At 34.0% G+C, this 18,873-nt stretch overlaps 1 protein-coding gene across 8 annotated transcripts in view; it reads left to right on the top strand.

The window, feature by feature from the left end:
* Positions 1–18,873, top strand: part of DCAF6 (DDB1 and CUL4 associated factor 6) — a 131,379-nt gene that overhangs the window by 18,644 nt on the left and 93,862 nt on the right. For all 8 annotated transcript variants that reach the window (XM_055323980.1, XM_055323979.1, XM_055323978.1 and 5 more), the window contains exons 3-4: positions 6,751–6,843; positions 16,149–16,334. In XM_055323980.1, the coding sequence (XP_055179955.1) occupies positions 6,751–6,843; positions 16,149–16,334 (279 nt within the window). The remainder of the gene's footprint in view (positions 1–6,750; positions 6,844–16,148; positions 16,335–18,873) is intronic.

The raw sequence follows: 18,873 nt of genomic DNA, 5'->3' as shown, positions 1-18,873 counted from the left end.
CTGCTTTCACACTTTTTAAAACGTGTTGTCCTTATTTTTATCTTGCATTTAGTTTTTAAAATAGATAATACTTTCTCATGGTATAGAAATAAATTATTTTAAAAAGTATATAAAAAGTAGCTCCCACCCTTGTTTCCGCTCCCTAATATGTACAACCACTTATTTTAGTTTTTTGGATATCTATTTTTTCCATCTCCCTTGAGATGTTATTTGCCTATATAGCATTGTGTAGGTTTAAGGTGTACAGTGTGATGATTTGATACACATAATGTGTTACGAAATGATTACCAAAATAGGGTTAGTTAGCACATCTGTCACCTCATGTAGTTACCATTTGGTGGTGGTGGTGGTGGTGGTGGTGGTGGTGAGAACATTTAAGATTTACTCTCTTAGCACCTTTTGAGTATATGACATGGTGTTGTTAACTATAACCACCAGCCATGCTGTACATTAGATCCCCAGAACTTATTCATCTTATACATTAGGTATATATTAGGTACATAGATCCCCATTTAGGTCTGTACCTTAGGTCCCCAGAACTCATCTAATAACTGGAAGTTTGTAGTTTTTCAACAACAGCTCATTTCCACATGTAAGTGGTATCAGACAGTATTTGTTATTCTCTGTCTTGCTCTCAGTGTTCATCCATGTTGTTGGGAATGACAGGATTTCCTTCTTTTATATGACTGAGTAATATCCTATCATATATATATATATATATCACATTTTCTTTGTCCATTGGTTCATAGATAGATAGATAGGTTCTTTCCATGTCTTGGCCGTTGTGAATAATACTGTGGTGAATATGGGAGGTGCAGGTATTTCTTCAAGATAATGATTTTATTTCTTTCAGTTAAATACAATAGGATTGCTGGATCATATGATAGTTCTATGCTGAATTTTTTGAGAAACCTCTGTACTGTTTTATTTTCCACAGTGGCTGCACTAATTTACAGCCCCACCAGCAGTACACAGGGTCTCCCTTTCCCCCACATACTTACCAGCACCTGTTCTCTTTTGTGTTGTCTATTCTGATAATAGCCATTCTAGTGGGTGTGAGGTGACATCTCAGTATGGTTTGAATTTGCATTTCCCTCATGATGAGTGATGTTGAGTACCTTTTCATGTATTTTTTGACTATGTGTACTTTTGGAAAATGTTTATATAGGTCCTTTGCCCATATTTAAATCAGATTATTTATGATTTTTTTTGTTAGTTATAGGAGCTCCTTTTATATATTTTGTATATTAACCCCTTATCAAATATATGGTTTGCATATATTTTCTCCCATTCTGTAGGTTTCCTCTTCATTTTGTTGGTTTCTGTTGCTGTGCAGAAGCTTCTAAATTTGATGTAGTCCCATTTGTTCATTTTTGCTTTTGTTGCTTGCGCTTTTGGTGTCATATCCAGAAAAATCAGTGCGAAGACCAAGGTCAAGGAGTTTTTCATTGTTTTCTTCTAGGGGTTTTATAGTTTCGGGTTTAATGTTTAAGCATTCAAAACATTTCAAGTTAATTTTATTTTATTTTGCACGTGAGCATCCAGTTTTCCAAACACCATTTACCGAGAAAACTATGCTTTCCCCACCAAGTATTTTTGGATCCTTTGTTGTAAATTAATTGACCATATATGTATGTGTTATTTTTTGGATTCTCTATTCTGTTCCATTGATCTGTAAGTCCGGTTTTATGCCAATACTGTTTTGATTATTGTGACTTTGTAATAAGTTTAAGTCAGGAAGTGTGATGCCTCCAGATTTGTTTTGCTTTCTCGAGATTCCTTTGGCTATTTGGAGTCTTCTATGGTTCCGTAACAAAGTTAAGGTTTTTGTTTTTTTTTTTGAGAAAAATGCTACTGGAATTTTGATAGGGATTGCCTTAAATTCATAGATGGCTTTGGGTAGTGTGGACATTTTAATAATATTAAGCCTTCCAATGCATGAACTTGGCATATCTTTCTATTTACTTGTGTCTTCATTGTCTTTCATCAGTATTATGTAGATCTCAGTGTACAGATCTTTCACCTCTTTGTTTAAATTTATCCCTAAGTATTTTATTGTTTTAGATGCTTTTGTAACTCAGCATCAGATAGTGTATTGTTAGTGTGTAGACATGACATGTAACTGATATTTGTTGATTTTGTATCTTGAAACTACTAAATTCATTTATTAGTGCTAAGAGCTTTTTGGTAGTCTTCAGGGTGTTCTATGTATAAGATCATGTCATCTGTATTGTATTACTTCAGTATTCATCATTTCCAATTTGGATGCCTTTTATTCCTTTTCTTGCCTAATTGTTCTGGCCAGGACTCTAATACTGTGTTAAATAAAAGAGATAAGAGTTATTTATTACTATTTTCTTGTTCCTGATTTTAGAGGAAAAAGTTTCAGCCTTTCACCATTGAGTATGATGTTAGCTATGGGCTTATCATATACAACCTTTATTATGCTGGGATATGTTCCTTCAGTACTCAATTTCTTGAGAATTTTTTATCATGAAAGATGCTGAATTTCATCAGATGTTTTTCTGCATATATTGAGATGATCATATGATTTTTATTCATTATATTAATGTGGAATATCACATTTATTGATTTGTGTATACTGAACCATCTTTGTATCTCAGAGATACACCCCACTTGTTTATGGTGTATGATCCTTTTCATGTGCTGTTGAATTTGATTTGCTAGTGTTTTGTTGAGAATATTTATATTTATATTCACAGGGAATATTGACATGAAGTTTTCTTTTTTTATAGTACCTTATCTGGCTTTGGTATCATGGTAATGCTTGCCTCAGAAAATGAGTTTGGGCATGTGTCCTCTTCACTTTTTCGGAGAGTTTGAGAAGGATTGGTGTTTATTCTTCTTTAAATGTTCGGTGAATAATTAAAGCTCCTGAAGCCATCTGGTCCTGGGCTTTTTTGGTTGGTTTTTAATGGTCTGTGATTACTGATTGAATCTCCTTATTTGTTTTTGGCCTATTTGGATTTTAAAATTTTTTTTTTGTGATTTATTTAGTCTTGGTAGGTTATATGTTTCTAGTAGGTTGTCTCATTTATTGGTGTATAACTGTTCAGTGTATTTTCTTATAATCCTTTGTATTTTGTTATCAATTGTAATATCTTCTTTTTCATTTATAATTTTTATTTATTTGTGTCTTCTTTTTTTCTTGGTAAGTCTAGCTAAAGGTTTGCCAATTTTGTTTATCTTTTCAAAAACAGAACTTAGCACATTAATGAAAGAGAAAAACAGAGTCCAAAGTTAGAAGAAGAAAGGAGATATGAGAGATCAGAGCAGAAATAAACGAAATAAAGAATAGGAAAACAGGGATGCCTGGGTGGCTCACTGGTCTTTCTTTTTTCTTAGCGTAAGCATTTATTGCTATAAAATCCCTGCTTATAACTGCTTTTGCTGCATCCCATATGTTTTAATTCTATTTTCATTTATTTTGAGATTTTTTTTATTTCTTCTTGAACCCACATACTGCCAAGAGTATGTTATTTAATTTCCACATCTTGGTGAAATTTCCAGTTTTCTTGCTGTTAATTTCTAGTCTTAAACCATTGTGGTCAGAAAGATTTAATTCTTCTAAAATTTGCTAATATTTGTTTTGTGATCAATCATGATTTATTCTGGAGGATGTTCAGTGTGCAGTTGAGGAATGTCTGCTGCTGTTTGATGGACTGTTTCATATATGTCTAAATTTTGATCTAAAATGTAGTTCAGTTCTAATGTTTCTTATTGATTTTCTCTGTATGATTTATCCATTGTTGAAAATGGGCTATTGAAAGCAGCTACCATTGTTTTTGTTCTTTGTTTCTCCCTTTAGGTCTGATATAATAATTAAAAAAGATATTTAGAGATCACTTCTCAGTCTTTTGGCTAAGATTAAGTGTAAAATACATTTAGACATTCTAGTAGGTATCTAGTGATATCATGTTGTGGATTTAATTCTCTGTCCTGTCTAATCTTGCATATTCATCTGTATCTCACAAAGTTCCTAAACTCACTTATTTTTCTAGTACTTATATTGTCTCTAATTTTCTGAAGAAATGGTACAGAATTCTCATTATTTATTTTTAAAAAATGTTTGGCAAAGTTCACCAGTAAAGCCATCTGGGCCTGGAATTTTCTTTGTGGAAAATTCTAAATGCAAGCCTTAAAAACAGACTATGTATTGAGTAAATTTTGTTTAGTATGTGTGTTTAAAGGATTTTTGTCAGTTTTGAATTATTGCCATAAAGTTGACCCTAGTATTCCCTTAATGTTTAGGTATTTGTAGAATGTATAGTTAGTGATGTCATCTTTCTTATTCCTCATATTGGTAGTGTGTCTCCATGTTTCCCCGCCTCCTTTCTTCTTCTTGATTAGTCAGGCTACATGTTCATTAATTTTTGTCTTGTCAGAGAACCAGCTTCTAGTGTTTTTGTGTGTCTACTTCCTCCCCCCTCGTTTTTCTGTTTTCTATTTTTTCATTGATTTCTGATCTGATACTCATTATTTCCAATCTTCTGCTGACTTTGGGTTTCATTTGTTCTTTTTTATAATTTTTTTGATTGGAGGCTGAGAGCATTGATATGAAACCTTTATCTTACTTACCTAATACAGATATTTTAGTGCTGTAAGTTTCTAAATACAGAGTTTAGCTGCAACCCATAAATTGAGATATGTTGTGCTTTCATTTTCATTCAGTTCAAAATACTTTCTAATTTGTAGGATAATTTCTTTTTTGAATATCTGTTATTTTGTAGTTTCTAAATATTTCTTTGTATTAATGATTTTTACTTAATTCCATTTTGGTCAGAGAACATATTCTATATTCGTTGAAATCTTTTAAAATTATTGAGATTTGTTTTTATGGCCCATAAATATTTTCTTTATTGGTAAATATTTTTTGTGTACTTAAAAAGAAGTCTCTTCAGGGTTCCTCGGTGGCTTAGTTGGTTGATGGTCTGACTCTTGATTTTGGCTCAGGTGTTGATTTGGGGGTTATAAGATCAAGCTGCATGTCAGACTCTGTGTCAGACAAGTCCACTTTATCTATCTATCTATCTATCTATCTATCTATCTATCTATTTATTATTTATTTATTTATAGAGAAAGTTTATTTATTTGTTTATTCAAGGAGAGAGAGAGACAGAGACAGAGACACAGGCAGAGGAAGAAGGAGGCTCCATGCAGGGAGCCAGAAGTGCGACTCAATCCTGGGTCTCCAGGATCAGGCCCTGGGCTGAAGGCGGTGCTAACTGAGCCACCGGGGCTGCCTGATTCTCTCTTCTCCCTCTCCCTCTGCCCCCCTCTCCCTGCTTGTGCACATGCTCTCTCTTGCTCACTCTCTCTAAATAAATAAATAAAATCTTTAAAAAACAATGTATATTCTATTTTTTAGTTGTTTAAGATGTGATAGTAAATCTGGTTCATGCTATTCCATCTTGCCTGAAGGGGAAGTCTGTTTTGTTTTTTAAATTTAGATACAGTTCATATACGATAAAATTTACCCATTTTAAGTATGCAGTTCCGTGGTTTTTTTAGTATATTCATAAAGTTGTACAGTTATCACAACTATCTTAATTCTAGTATATTTTCACCCTCTGAGAAAGTCCATTCCAGTTATCATTCACTCCCATTCCCCCTCTGCCAAGCTGTTGTCAGTCACTAAATCTATTTTCTTTCTCTACAGATAGGCCTAGTCTAGACTTTTAAAATATCATCATTTCATTTTGTGGCTGAATAATGTTTCATTTTATGGATATTTTGTTATGAGCAAATGGATAGTCATATTTTGTTTATTAATTTATTAGTTGATAAATGTTGGGATTGCTTCCCCTTTTTGCTCTTAGGTATAATGCAGCTATGAGCTTTTATGTACAAGTTTTGTTTACTACATGTTTTTAGTTCTCTTGGATATTATATCCCTTATTGTGGTGTTGCTGGGTCATGGGCTAACTCTGTTTCAGTTTTTGAGGAAATGGCAAACTGTTTAGTGACGCAATTTTATATTCTTATCAGCAATGTATTAGAGTTACAATTTTTTGACACACTAGCTAACATTTATTATTTTGTTTTTAAATATTATTATAGCCATCCTAATGGGTGTGAAGGGGTGATTCATTGTGTTACTAGTTTTCATAAAGATTGATATCTATATTTCCTTCTAAGAGTTTTATAGTTTGGGCACTTACATTTAGATTTTTGGTCATTTTCAGTTCATTTTTGTATATTGTATTCCTTTGCTTGGGTATATCTAGTTGTCCCAGCACCATTTGTTAAAAAAAAAAAAAATACTCTTTTCTCCATTGAAAGGTCTGGGATCTTTTGTCAAAAATTACTTGACCATAAATGTAAGGGTTTAATTCTGGACTCTCAGTTCCATTCCATTAATTTATATGTCTGTAATCATGACAGTACCAGACAGTCTTGATTACTAAAGCTCTATAGCTCTGTAATAAGTTCTTTTAATTTTTTTTTCTTTTTAGGAAGCGTTGTTTTATGTCTCTGGGTATAAAATGAATTAATTAAAATAAATTTAAACAATAAAACTTAATGACTCAGACATTTCATTGTGAATTTACAGAATATTGTGTTTGCTAAATGGCAGTATGTATTTTCAGTAGGTTAGCTGGGAAATACCCCTTACCGTAAACACGAGATTCTTAGTGATATACATTTTGAAACATCAGTTAACTGAAAGATGTGCATACTTATTTATATGTCCAGGTTACTTAAGTATATTTTTTGCTTTCTTTTTAGGTTAATACAATCTGTTGGAATGAGACTGGAGAATATATTTTATCTGGCTCAGATGACACCAAGTTAGTAATCAGTAATCCTTACAGCAGAAAGGTAAAGTGGCTTAAAAAATTTGTAATTTAATGAGAAAAATTAAGAAGCTAGAAATTAAGAAACTGTAAATAATTATGGGAATGGGCATTTGTATTAGAATATCCTTGTTTCACTCAAGTTAGTTATGTGATTTGGAAGTTATTACATGCCTATCCCTGAATCTCCTTAAGGAAACAGTATATTTCACCCAGCTTTTGACTCTGGCAAATTGAAATATGCTTCATTTTATCCACATGAGTAAAATTGCCAAAGGTAACATTATCCTCAGTAGACCATTCTTTGGGGGGAAAAAAGCAGTGTGATTTTTTTTTCTTTCATGTGCACAAAATCTACTTTTTAGCCAAGTGGTTTAAGAAACATTATTAGTTTGCAAAAACATTATCTAGGCTCTAGTGAAATGCTTTGTGATATCTAATACCATAAACTGCAAATCATTTGAGTTTTAGGATTATGTAATTAGGATTATGTTCTGATTTTTATTGACTCTTCTCTATATTTGGAGAAACTATACATCTATTTTTGTATCAGTGAGAACTTGGTGGATTGGCAGACTAAATTGTTATTGAATAATAACAATCTTACACAATAAATTATTCATATATTTCTTATTTTTCCACGTTTAAACAGTTAAGATATTAAAATAGAGGTCTTTCAGCCTGATTGAGGTTCATATTGGAGATATCTTTGATTAAAAGAAAGGTCATAATTTTATTTCCGAGGTAGTTTTACTTAATGCCCTGACTTAGTAGAGGGAAACTCAATGTTTTCAAATTCCACTTATGTTAGGTCCACTACCATTACTTTTAAGGTGCCTGTACCAAATTCCAGTGTGGAGCTTGGGACCTGGCTTGGTGGCACATAAGAGCATTCTGATTCCCTAAGAGTGGAAGCTCTGAAAAAGGCCAAAAAGCCTCTTGGGTTTTTATAGAGACTTCATTACATAGTTCTGATTGACTAAGTAATCGTTCATTGACTGATTCATCCTCCAGCCCCTCTCCCCTCCTGAGTTCCAACTCTTTAATCTCATGATTACTCCCAGCAACCAGTCCCCACCCTTTGGTGGGGTCCAAAAGTCACCTTCATTAATACTAAGACACAAGTAGGCTCTGAAGTATTTTCAAAAACCATTGACAAAGACCATATATATGTGAGAAATACATCTGGATGACCCTTTGGTTTCTTATAAATCATTATATTGTACTAGAACAATCTTTTCCTTAAAGTAGAGGACATTTCCTGGGATGATGTATATGTGGAATGCTTTTTGACCGTCAGTATCAGAATTTAATTAATTAATTTATTTTTAAAGATTTTATTTATTCATTTTGAGACAGAGGGCTAGAGAGAGAGAGAGAGAGAGGGAGAGAGCATGAGCATGAGCAGGGGGAGAGGAAGAGGAAGGGGAAACAGACTCCCTACTGATTCAGGAGTCCAATGTGGGACTCCATCCCAGGACCCTAAGATCATGACTTGAGCGGAAGGCAGATGCTTAACCATTTGAGCCACCCAGGCGCCCCACTATCAGAATTTTAATGCTTATGGTATTCATGGCAGTTGACTAGACACCAATGGAATAATCTTTTTGTTTTTGAAAAGATGCAGAACTTCACTGAAACAAAACTAGTAAAATACACATAAAATTAACTATCTTAATAATTTTTAATATTTCTGTTCAGTGACATTAAGTATATTTACATTGTTGATACTATCACCACATCTAGCTATAGAGCTATTTTTATCTTGCAAAACTGTAACTCTACCCATTAAACAATAACTCCTTTTTCTTCCCTCACCGCAGCTCTTGGCAAACATCATTCTACTTTTTGTGTCTCTGAATTTGACTACTCTGAATACCTCATATAAGCATTTATAATAGTTGTCTTTTTGTTACTGCCTATTTCATTTATCATGATGCCCTTAACATTTAACATGTTGCAGCATGTGTCAGTTTTTCTTCTTTTTTAAGACTGAATAATGTTCTGTTGTATGTATATACCACATGTTGTTTCCATTTATCTTTCGGTGGGTACTTGAGTTACTTCTATCATTTTGATGATGTGACTAATGCTGCTCTGAACATAGGGGTACACTTATCTCTCCAAGCCCCTACTTTCAATTATTTTGTGACTATACTCAGTGTAATAAGTTTTAGAAGATCTTGTTTCTTCTTTATACTCTTATTTTTGGAAAAAGGACATTCGTTTTGATGCATGGTTCCCAATGGAATGTGTATTTGAAAAGTGATTACTCTTATTTCCAGTTTAAGAAATGAGTAATCAGATAATACTTCTAAAGAGTTAGGATATAGGACTTTATCTTTTTCATATAGTTGTCTTAATAGATCCAAATTTGCTATCCTATAGGAATATTTAAAAAAATTTTAAAACATAGATGATTAATTACATAGGAAAATAATGTGTTTTGATCCTGAGTCACATATTACCTGTTCTTTTTTATTTTTTTTAAGATTTTATTTTATTTATTCATGAGAGACACAGAAAGAGAGAGAGAGAGAAAGAGAGAGAGAGGTAGAGACACAGGCGGAGGGATAAGCAGGCTCCAGGCAGGGAGCCCAATGTGGGACTTGATCCCAGGACCCTGGGATCACGCCCTGAGCTGAAGGCAGATGCTTGACCGCTGAGCCACTCAGGCGTCCCAATATTAACTGTTCTTAAAGTTTGACTTTATTTTTAGGTTCTGCGAGTTCACGGAAAGATTAATTTAATGCATGGTAACACATCCTAATTTTATATGTGGTATGTCTCTTAACTTCGTTAAGAGCGAAGTTCCGGGGATCCCTGGGTGGCGCAGCGGTTTGGCGCCTGCCTTTGGCCCAGGGCGCGATCCTGGAGACCCGGGATCGAATCCCACATCGGGCTCCCGGTGCATGGAGCCTGCTTCTCCATCTGCCTATGTCTCTGCCTCTCTCTCTTTCTCTCTCTGTGACTATCATAAATAAATTTAAAAAAAAATTTAAAAAAAAAGCGAAGTTCCTTTTTCCAATAATTACAGTCAAGTGTATTTGGACCAATCTCCCACTGAAAATAGCTAAAATATTCTTGATTAAAGACTTTAAAAATTGTCCTAAAAAATTTGTCCTAAAAGTAATAAGTAACTGCCTTTGATAATAAGGGATTACCAGTCCAAAATGGAAGGGGAAAAGCGAGTCCAGAGAAGTGAACGTGAAAGCCACTTTCTCCCTGAAGGTATTTGCCAATCCAAGCATATATAAGCTTTAGTCTTGATGGCCTTGAAGGTCAAGGTAGACAAGCAAAGCTCAGGAACTAAATCAGGTATGGATTTCTATAGCAGACTCTCCCCGGTATGCTGGGTCACCACCCCCCCCCCCAAGAGGTCCACCTCCTCAAGGTATAGATGAAACCAAAGAAAGGCAACCCTGTGATATCTAATATTAAAAAAAAAAATGGGATCCCTGGGTGGCGCAGCGGTTTGGCGCCTGCCTTTGGCCCAGGGTGCGATCCTGGAGACCCAGGATCGAATCCCACATCGGGCTCCCGGTGCATGGAGCCTGCTTCTCCCTCTGCCTATGTCTCTGCGCGCCTCTCTCTCTCTCTCTCTCTCTCTCTCTCTCTCTCTGTGACTATCATAAATAAATAAATAAATAAATTAAAAAAATGGCTAAAAAAATAAAAATAAAAAAATAAAAATAAATCCTGAGTGTACTGAGTATGCAAAATTTTTCTTGATTTGGTCTCGCCAGCTACCTATAAGTTCTCAGACCATAACAGATTTCTTTACTCTGTTCTTTTGCTTGCACTGTTCTCTCTTCATGGGATGTTCTCCTGGTTTGTAATACACCTCCCACTTACTTGGCAAATTTAAATCCATCCTTCAAGTCTTGGCTCTTAGCTGTGGTATGCCTCTCTAATTGCCTTAGGCAAATGTAGGCACTACTTCCTCTATGTTCTCATTGTACTTTGTGGATAATTAGATTATTATATCATGTTTGTTTGCATGTTCCTCACCATTAGACAGTGATTTCTTTGGGAAAATGATAGTTTTTTTCTTTTTTGTTTCCTCAACACTTAGTAAATTACCTGTCACATAGTTAGGTGCACCATAAATACAGTAAAAGGCAGGCAAGGAATTTTTGTATTCAATTCCTTAGATATGGGTATGGGTTAGGTTTAGAGAGAAGTGATTTTTAGCAAGAGATTGAAGAACCAACATCTTCTATCTGGATAACCCTGGATCAAGCTTAAGGTTTTGGAAGCATTTTAAGTGACATGATGGAAAAGGAAAGAGATACCTGCTTGGTCTGGTAGCTTTAGCCAGAGTAACCTGATGATCAGTAAAGTCATAGATGTTACAACTAGTTCACATTCACATTTATAACTAATTGCATTTATCAATATGTTATTTACATCTTTGAGTTACTCTACCAACTTCTGCCTTTCTAGGCCATTATTCTTAGATGTTTTCTAAACATTATAATGTATTATATGTTATATACATATGTATTATATGTATATGTATATGTATTATGTTATAATAATTATATGTATTATAATACAAATAAGTATTATAATGCATTGACTCACAGAAAGCACAGAGAAGAAAATAAATCCAGCTGCCAAAAATAGTAACTGCAAGTGCACATCATTTTTTAAAAAATCAATCTTACTACTATTTACCTTCAGTAGAATGCATATCTGTATTGATTATATAGTTCAGTTTCAACAATTCTAAACAAATTCTGACCTTTGTTGAAATTACTGATCATATACATATGAGTACTGTTCTTCCAACAATTATCTATTAATAAATTGGGGAGAGTGGTTCAAAATGAAATTAACATGGTAGGCAGTGGTCAGATAGTAGGCTTAATAGGCAATATTAATGAGTTTACATTTTAATGTAATTGAAATACTCACTGGAGTATATTAAACATTCATGGTGATATGATTTGCGTTTTTAAAAGATAAGCTCTGGCTGCTATCTGGAGAGTAGAGTTTGAGTAAGATCAGAAGTGGGAGATAGGAGGCCATTGAGTCATCTCAGTGAAAAGGAATGGTAGGTTAGACAAAGGTAATGCCATTGAATTGATGAGAAGTAATTTGGAATATATCTTAGACCTGGATTTTCTGGTGGATTTTATATAGTGGATGAGGGAAAGAAATGAAGGACGATTCTTTAGTTTTGGACTTGATCAACTGTGTGGGTGGATATTGCTGCCATTGAGATAAAGATGGAGAACACTGGAAGGGTAGTAAGTTTGAAAGAGGACATCTGAAATCAAGAGATTTGTCTAAAAGGAAAAGGCTTAAAATTTTTGCTCTTTAAATCTTGATCATTTTCATAAAGAAATCCATCTCAATATGTGAATAATAGGTGAATAATATGTGATATGTCAATACACATACTAGTGTATTGAGTGCTTTTGTTTCTTAAGCTATGCATAACCCTGTTAAGTGGAGATAAATCATGAGTCGTTAAGAATAATGTCTGCTGAATGTGACTAAAGCAAAGACAAAAGATGAAGAAATTACTATATACACTGTATGCAGTGACTTTTACATAGTTAGCTACTTGGTAAACCATGTCAAAATACCTGACAGAGGTAAAGGCCATGACACCTATTTTGTTTAAAGGCTTTACATTAATTATTCTTTGTATTATTTTTATACCTTAGTCTTGCAGATCTTAGTGTCTTAAACTTGAAGAGAGGAATGAAAGAATTTAAAATACCTTTTAACAGACAAATTTTATTCTTAATTGGCTTTGGTTGATATAGGTGCAAAAGATACCCCCCCACCCTGTTTTTTATTTGACTCTAATTATATGTGCTTTATATGTGTAAGGCTTACTGTGGAGTAATTAATGGCACTCAGCAAATCCTTATTTTGGCCGTAACTCAGTAACCTAAATCTTAAATAAAATGAAGTGACTTAAGTATTCAAAGTGGTCAAGATAAATAGCTGCTAATAGTCATTCCAAATTTTTGTTATGATTTAGTGTGGTACTCTCTGATAAAAATTTGGCAGTTTGTGTTATACACTAAATACTTAAAACCAAACCTAAAATAAAGTTGAAATATATTTTCTTAACTTTGTTTTAAAATTTAAAAACTTTTAGAAAAATTAAAAAAAATACAATAAACATCCACAAATAGATTTTTTTTTAAAACAATTGAGCGTAAGTTGGAGGCATCATGCACTTTATTCATGAATACTTTGGCATATATCTACTAAGACAACATTATCCTATTTTTAAAAATAAGTAATATTGAATATGGAGTTAATCTTCATTACTTGTGGATTTCATATTTGCAAATTTGCCTATTCATTGAAATTTATTTTTATTTATTTATTTATTACTTTTTAAAAAGATTTTATTTATTTATTCATGAGAGACACAGAAAGAGAGGCAGAGAACACAGGCAGAGGGAGAAGCAGGCTCCATGCAAGGAGCCCGATGTGGAACTCAATCCCAGAAATCCGGGATCACATCCTGAGCCAAAGGCAGAGGCTCAACCGCTGAGCCACTCAGGTGTCCCTGAAATTTATTTTTAATTCCTAAGTTGATACTTCCATTCATGGCCATGCACATGAGCAGAGTGGAAGAGAATTAAGTCATTCAATACACAAATCAATACTTACATTACCAGCTGAGATAAACAAGGCTGACTTCTTATTTCAGCTCTCATACTGTAAACATACTATATCTTTTTCATGGTATATTTTGTGTCACATTTTTGCATTTTTGTGCTTTTTATAATGATTTCACTGTTTTAAAATGTCCCCAGATATCATGTTGAAATACTGTCTTGTGTTCCTAAGCACAAGAAGCCTGGGATGTTTCTTACGGAGAAAAAAATGTTAGCTGAGCTTCATTAGGCACGAGTTATAATGCAATTGGCCATGAGTTCAATGTTAATGAGTCAACAGTATATATTAAATATGTCTTTATACAGAAACCTATAAAACAATGCTGTGTATTGATTAATTAAGGAAAATGTGGCATGAGGCTCAAAGGAACCTAACCACGTATTTCCCTAGGAGCACTGATTCAGTACTTGTTATTAATTCAGTGTTGGTGGCGATTTATCAGGAATGATCAGTCATCTATATGCTATTACATACATGATTTTCTATTTGACAGTGTATATATGCAATACATGCACATATATATGAATATGGTCTATATTCAAATTTTCTCACTTGTTTTATGCTGTTGTCACTGCCTTGCCTCTTTCAATCCAAGCTCCATCCATCATTTCATGCAGTTGTCATATTTCCTTAGTCTCCTTTAGGTTAGTTTATCCAACTTCTTGGTCTTTTGAGACATTGAGATGATACTTGTTTTATTGTATTAACATCAGAAGAACAGTTGTTTTATACAATGTTTCTCAGTTTGGATTTGTCTGATTGTTTCTTCATGAATAGATAAAAATTAAACATTATAGCTAAGAAATCTCCACAGGTGACTTTGTGGTATGTGATGTTAGTTTGTCTCCTTACTGGTGATGTTAAGTTTGAGCTCTCCATTGTATAGGAATGTTTACCCTTTGCAGTTAATAAGCTGCTTGTGAAGTGGTATGTTGAGACTGTGTGAATATTCTCTTTCATAATAATCTTTCTTACAGTGGTTTTAGTATTGATTCTTGCCTTGATCAGTTATTAAAATGTAGCTACAAAATAGTGATTTTTAATTGTCATTCCTTCTACATTTATTAATTGACGTTATTTTATAAGTAAGAGGATTGTCCCTACTGTTTTTTCAAAAAAATCACTTTGGGATTATGGATTTTTAAAAATTCAATATATTATGATCTATTACTGATAATACTTTTTTTTTCATTACCCCAGTTTGTTTGGTGGGTTATTTAAAGACAAATTTGTCTGTTTTGACATATCCTTATTTTTTAAAGCACACCAGAGTCCCACTGCATTAAATTCTCATTGTACATACAGTGTGGGGATGTACCATAATTTATTCACTAAGTCTTTTGTGATTTGCTGTAATGAATAGCTCTTTAGATAAATTTGTGCATTTTTTTTCTTGTATTGTTGGAGGTATGTCTTAAAGGTAAATTCCTAGAAATAGACTTGTCTAGTCAAAGGGTAAACACGTGTCTAGTTTTGTGAAGTGCTGCTAAATTCCTCTCCACTCATCTTGTACCATCTAATGCTCCACCAGAAATGTTGAAAAGCCTGTTTCCCAGGAGGCTTACTTACATAATGTATTGTCAAACTTGAATTGTTGCCAATCTGAAAATGAGAATTAGCTTTTCAGTGTAGCTTCAATTTGCATTTCCCTTATGAACAAAGTTGGATGTTTTCTCACATTCTTAAAGACCCTTTGTAGATCTTTTTGTGGACTATATAGATCTTTTGCCCATTCAGTTAAAAAAACCCAGGTTTTGTTAAGCTTCTTTCTCTCAATTTTTAAGCACTATTAGGGGAATTTGTCCTTTATCCTTACTGTATGTTGCAAATATTTAAATATTTATTTTAAACTTTATTTCTGTCACAGGAATTCTAGTCTTTATTTTTTTAAAGATTTTATTTATTTGAGAGAGAGATAGCATGAGCAGGGGAGGAATAGTGGGGGAGAGATAGGAGCAGACTCCCTGCTAAGCAGGGAGTCCAACACAGGACTCCTTCCTGGGACCCCGGGATTATGACCTGAGCCAAAGGCAGGCGCTTAACCACCTGAGCCACCCAGTCGCCCCATAGTCTTTAAATATAATTAAGGAAGGAGATGTTGGGACTTCTGCTGTAGTTTCATCTTACCATTTCAGGATTCATTTAAATCAGTTTACTTTTATTTTGTTATCCTGGAAGAGAATAACTTAAAAATCATCTAGTGAGCAGTTTCAGAAGTCTGTTAGGGTAGTCCTTTCTCCCCATTCCTGTACCCACTCCCCAGGCCTAAAAGTAATTTGTTTGAAGTCAATTATCTGAGGAATATAGGAAAATATTTTTAAAATCATAAAAATCATCTTCTCTGTCTCTCTCTCTCCCCCCCCCATTTATAATACTCCTTATTTACTGAGATTTTATGAATAAGACAGATACACCAAGTAGGTGGAAATACATAATTTAATTTTCACAGCACTGTTCCTACTGATGGTACTTGCTTTTCATATCTCAGAAAGAAAAAAAGAAAATATGTGAGATTCTGATTTTTAAAAAATTATAATAGTTGAGAATCAAATGATAATTTTTTTATTGAGATAGTAATGTTAATGAGAATTTATTCCTGGCTATGATTATATTAAATATGAATGTTTCTTTCTAGGAAATAATAAATCACCAAGAAGTTCTTTCTCTGTGTTGTAGGTTTTGACAACAATTCGTTCAGGGCACCGAGCAAATATATTTAGCGCAAAGTTCTTACCGTGCACAAATGATAAGCAAATTGTGTCTTGCTCTGGAGATGGAGTAATATTTTATACCAACATTGAGCAAGATGCAGAAACCAACAGACAGTGCCAATTTACGTGCCATTATGGAACTACCTATGAGGTACAGTATTTTATATTTATGAAAATATATTAGTGTGTGTTTTTTATAAGTATGTATATGTGTAGATTTGTGTATGTAATGTACATACTCATGCATATGTAGTCAGAGAAATTATTGACAGACGATCTAGATTTCAGTAAAGTACTTGAGAAAGTGTGTCTTGATAGACTTGTGAATAAAATTAAGAAATAAAATGTAATAGTAATAGAGTTTGTAATGTCAGCCTTTAGAAATATTTCTATTACTGTGCTATAAGCCTGTATACTAGGCTTTAACCTCTTCAGCACTTTATCTCTGTCTTATATAAAGTCGATGGCATGTTTATCAAATGTTCCCATGGCATAAAGAACACTTGTACACTAGCCAAAAGAATCAGATTCCTAGAAGACATTAATAAGTTCAAACTGGGAGCTGAATTAAATGAGGTGAAATGAATTTAAGATACAATGATACTGCTTAACTTGATTCAGAAAAATTGCTTACTCTTCAGACTGCTCTTTTAGAATCTTTTCACATCATTTCTTTGCATGAAATCTTTCATCGGTTTTCCATTATTTGTTAACCTGGTATGTCTTTTTCCATGATCTGAATTTCATTTCTCTGGTGACCTCATGTTTTGGTGTGTACTTACAAAAATAGCATATAGCTGCGTTTTATTTTTTCATCCATTTTCATAAATTTGGCTTTGAACTGGAGATTTTAGTCAATTCATGATATTGACAATTTATTGTGAGTGGTGATATATTTGGATCTATTCATTTATTTTACTGTTTTTTTTATTTTACTGTTTTCTGTTTGTGTTTTGTTTGTTTTTTTTTTTAAATTTCCTCTATATGTATTATCCTTTGCCTTTATGCCTTTCTTTAAAATTGCTTGAAGATTTTGCTTTCTGTTTTGTTTCTGCTATTTGCATGGAAGATAGACATTCATGCTTTAGAAGAATAATTAACAAAGCCTAAAATCAATACTTTTGCTCTTCTGAATAAAACACTTGAGAACATTTTAATCTCTTCATCCTGTTTCCAATTTTATATGCTTATATTATTCTGAATTTAGTTATATCTTTTCTCTCATAAATTATATATTACTGTCTCATTAGTTTGTATTTGTTTAGACTTGCCTACATATTTACCAATACTTTTTGGCTTTTCCACCACAGATTCTCCATGTGGGGCCATTTGTGTACCTAAAGTACTTTCTTTACCAGTTCCTCTAGTAAAAGTTTGTTAATAGAAACAATTTTCATTTCCTATTATCCTTTTCTTTTCTTCCTTCCTTCCTTTTTTTTTCATCTCTTTCCAGAAAATGAAGAATTTTATATCAATTCATCAAAGATAGTTTTGCTGGATATTTGCTGCATATCTATTTTTTTTAAGATTTTATTTATTTATTCATGAGAGACACACACAGAGAGAGAGAGGCTGAGACACAGGCAGAGGGAGAAGCAGGCTCCATGCAAGGAGCCTGATGTGGGACTTGATCCCGGGTCCCCAGGATCACACCCTGGGCTGCAGGTGGCACTAAACTGCTGTGCCACCAGGGCTGCCCTGGATATCTAGTTTGATAGTTATTTTAATTTAGGTGCTATTCCACTGTGTTCTGACTTTATTGTTGAAGAGAACTCAGTCATCAGTCTAATTGTGATTTCTTTATAGTTAATCTGTCTCTCTTCTTTGACTCTTTTTTTTTTTTTAGATGTTATTTATTTATTCATGAGAGACACAGAGAGAAGCAGAGACATAGAGGGAGAAGCAGGCTCCCTGTGGGGAACCTGATGCAGAACTCAAGACCAGTATGCTGGGAAGGCAGACACTCAACCACTGAGCCACCCAGGCACCCCACTGCCTTTTTTTTTTAAAAGAGATTTATTTGAGAGAGAGAGAGAGAGAGAGAGAGAGAGAGAGAGAGAGAGAGAGAGAGAACATGAGCAGGGGGAGAGGCCAGCTCCATCCCAGGGCCCAGGGATCATTGCCTGAGCTGAAAGTAGACGCTTGACCAACTGAGCCACCCAGGCACCCCTCTTCCTTGGCTACTTTTAATTATATTTTTCTTTACTCTGTTTTCTCCTTTATTAATGTCACCACAGTATAGTTAAGTTTGGATTTCCTTTTTTATTTTTATTTGAGCAGGGAGTCCAACACAGGACTCCTTCCTGGGATCCCGGGATTATGACCTGAGCCAAAGGCAGACACTTAACCACCTGAGCCACCCAGTCGCCCTTCCTTGGCTACTTTTAATTATATTTTTCTTTACTGTGTTTTCTCCTTTATTAATGTCACCACAGTATAGTTAAGTTTGGATTTTCTTTTCTTTTTTTTTTAAGTTTGGATTTTCCTTTTTTATTTTTATTTGAGCAGGGAGTCCAACACAGGACTCCTTCCTGGGACCCCGGGATTATGACCTGAGCCAAAGGCAGATGCTTAACCACCTGAGCCACCCAGTCGCCCCATAGTCTTTAAATATAATTAAGGAAGGAGATGTTGGGACTTCTGCTGTAGTTTCATCTTACCATTTCAGAATTCATTTAAATCAGTTTTAG

This window comes from Nyctereutes procyonoides, unplaced genomic scaffold, assembly GCF_905146905.1.
Source record: "Nyctereutes procyonoides isolate TBG_1078 unplaced genomic scaffold, NYPRO_anot_genome, whole genome shotgun sequence".
NCBI lineage: Eukaryota > Metazoa > Chordata > Mammalia > Carnivora > Canidae > Nyctereutes > Nyctereutes procyonoides.
This window is presented reverse-complemented; position numbering and strand designations above follow the sequence as displayed.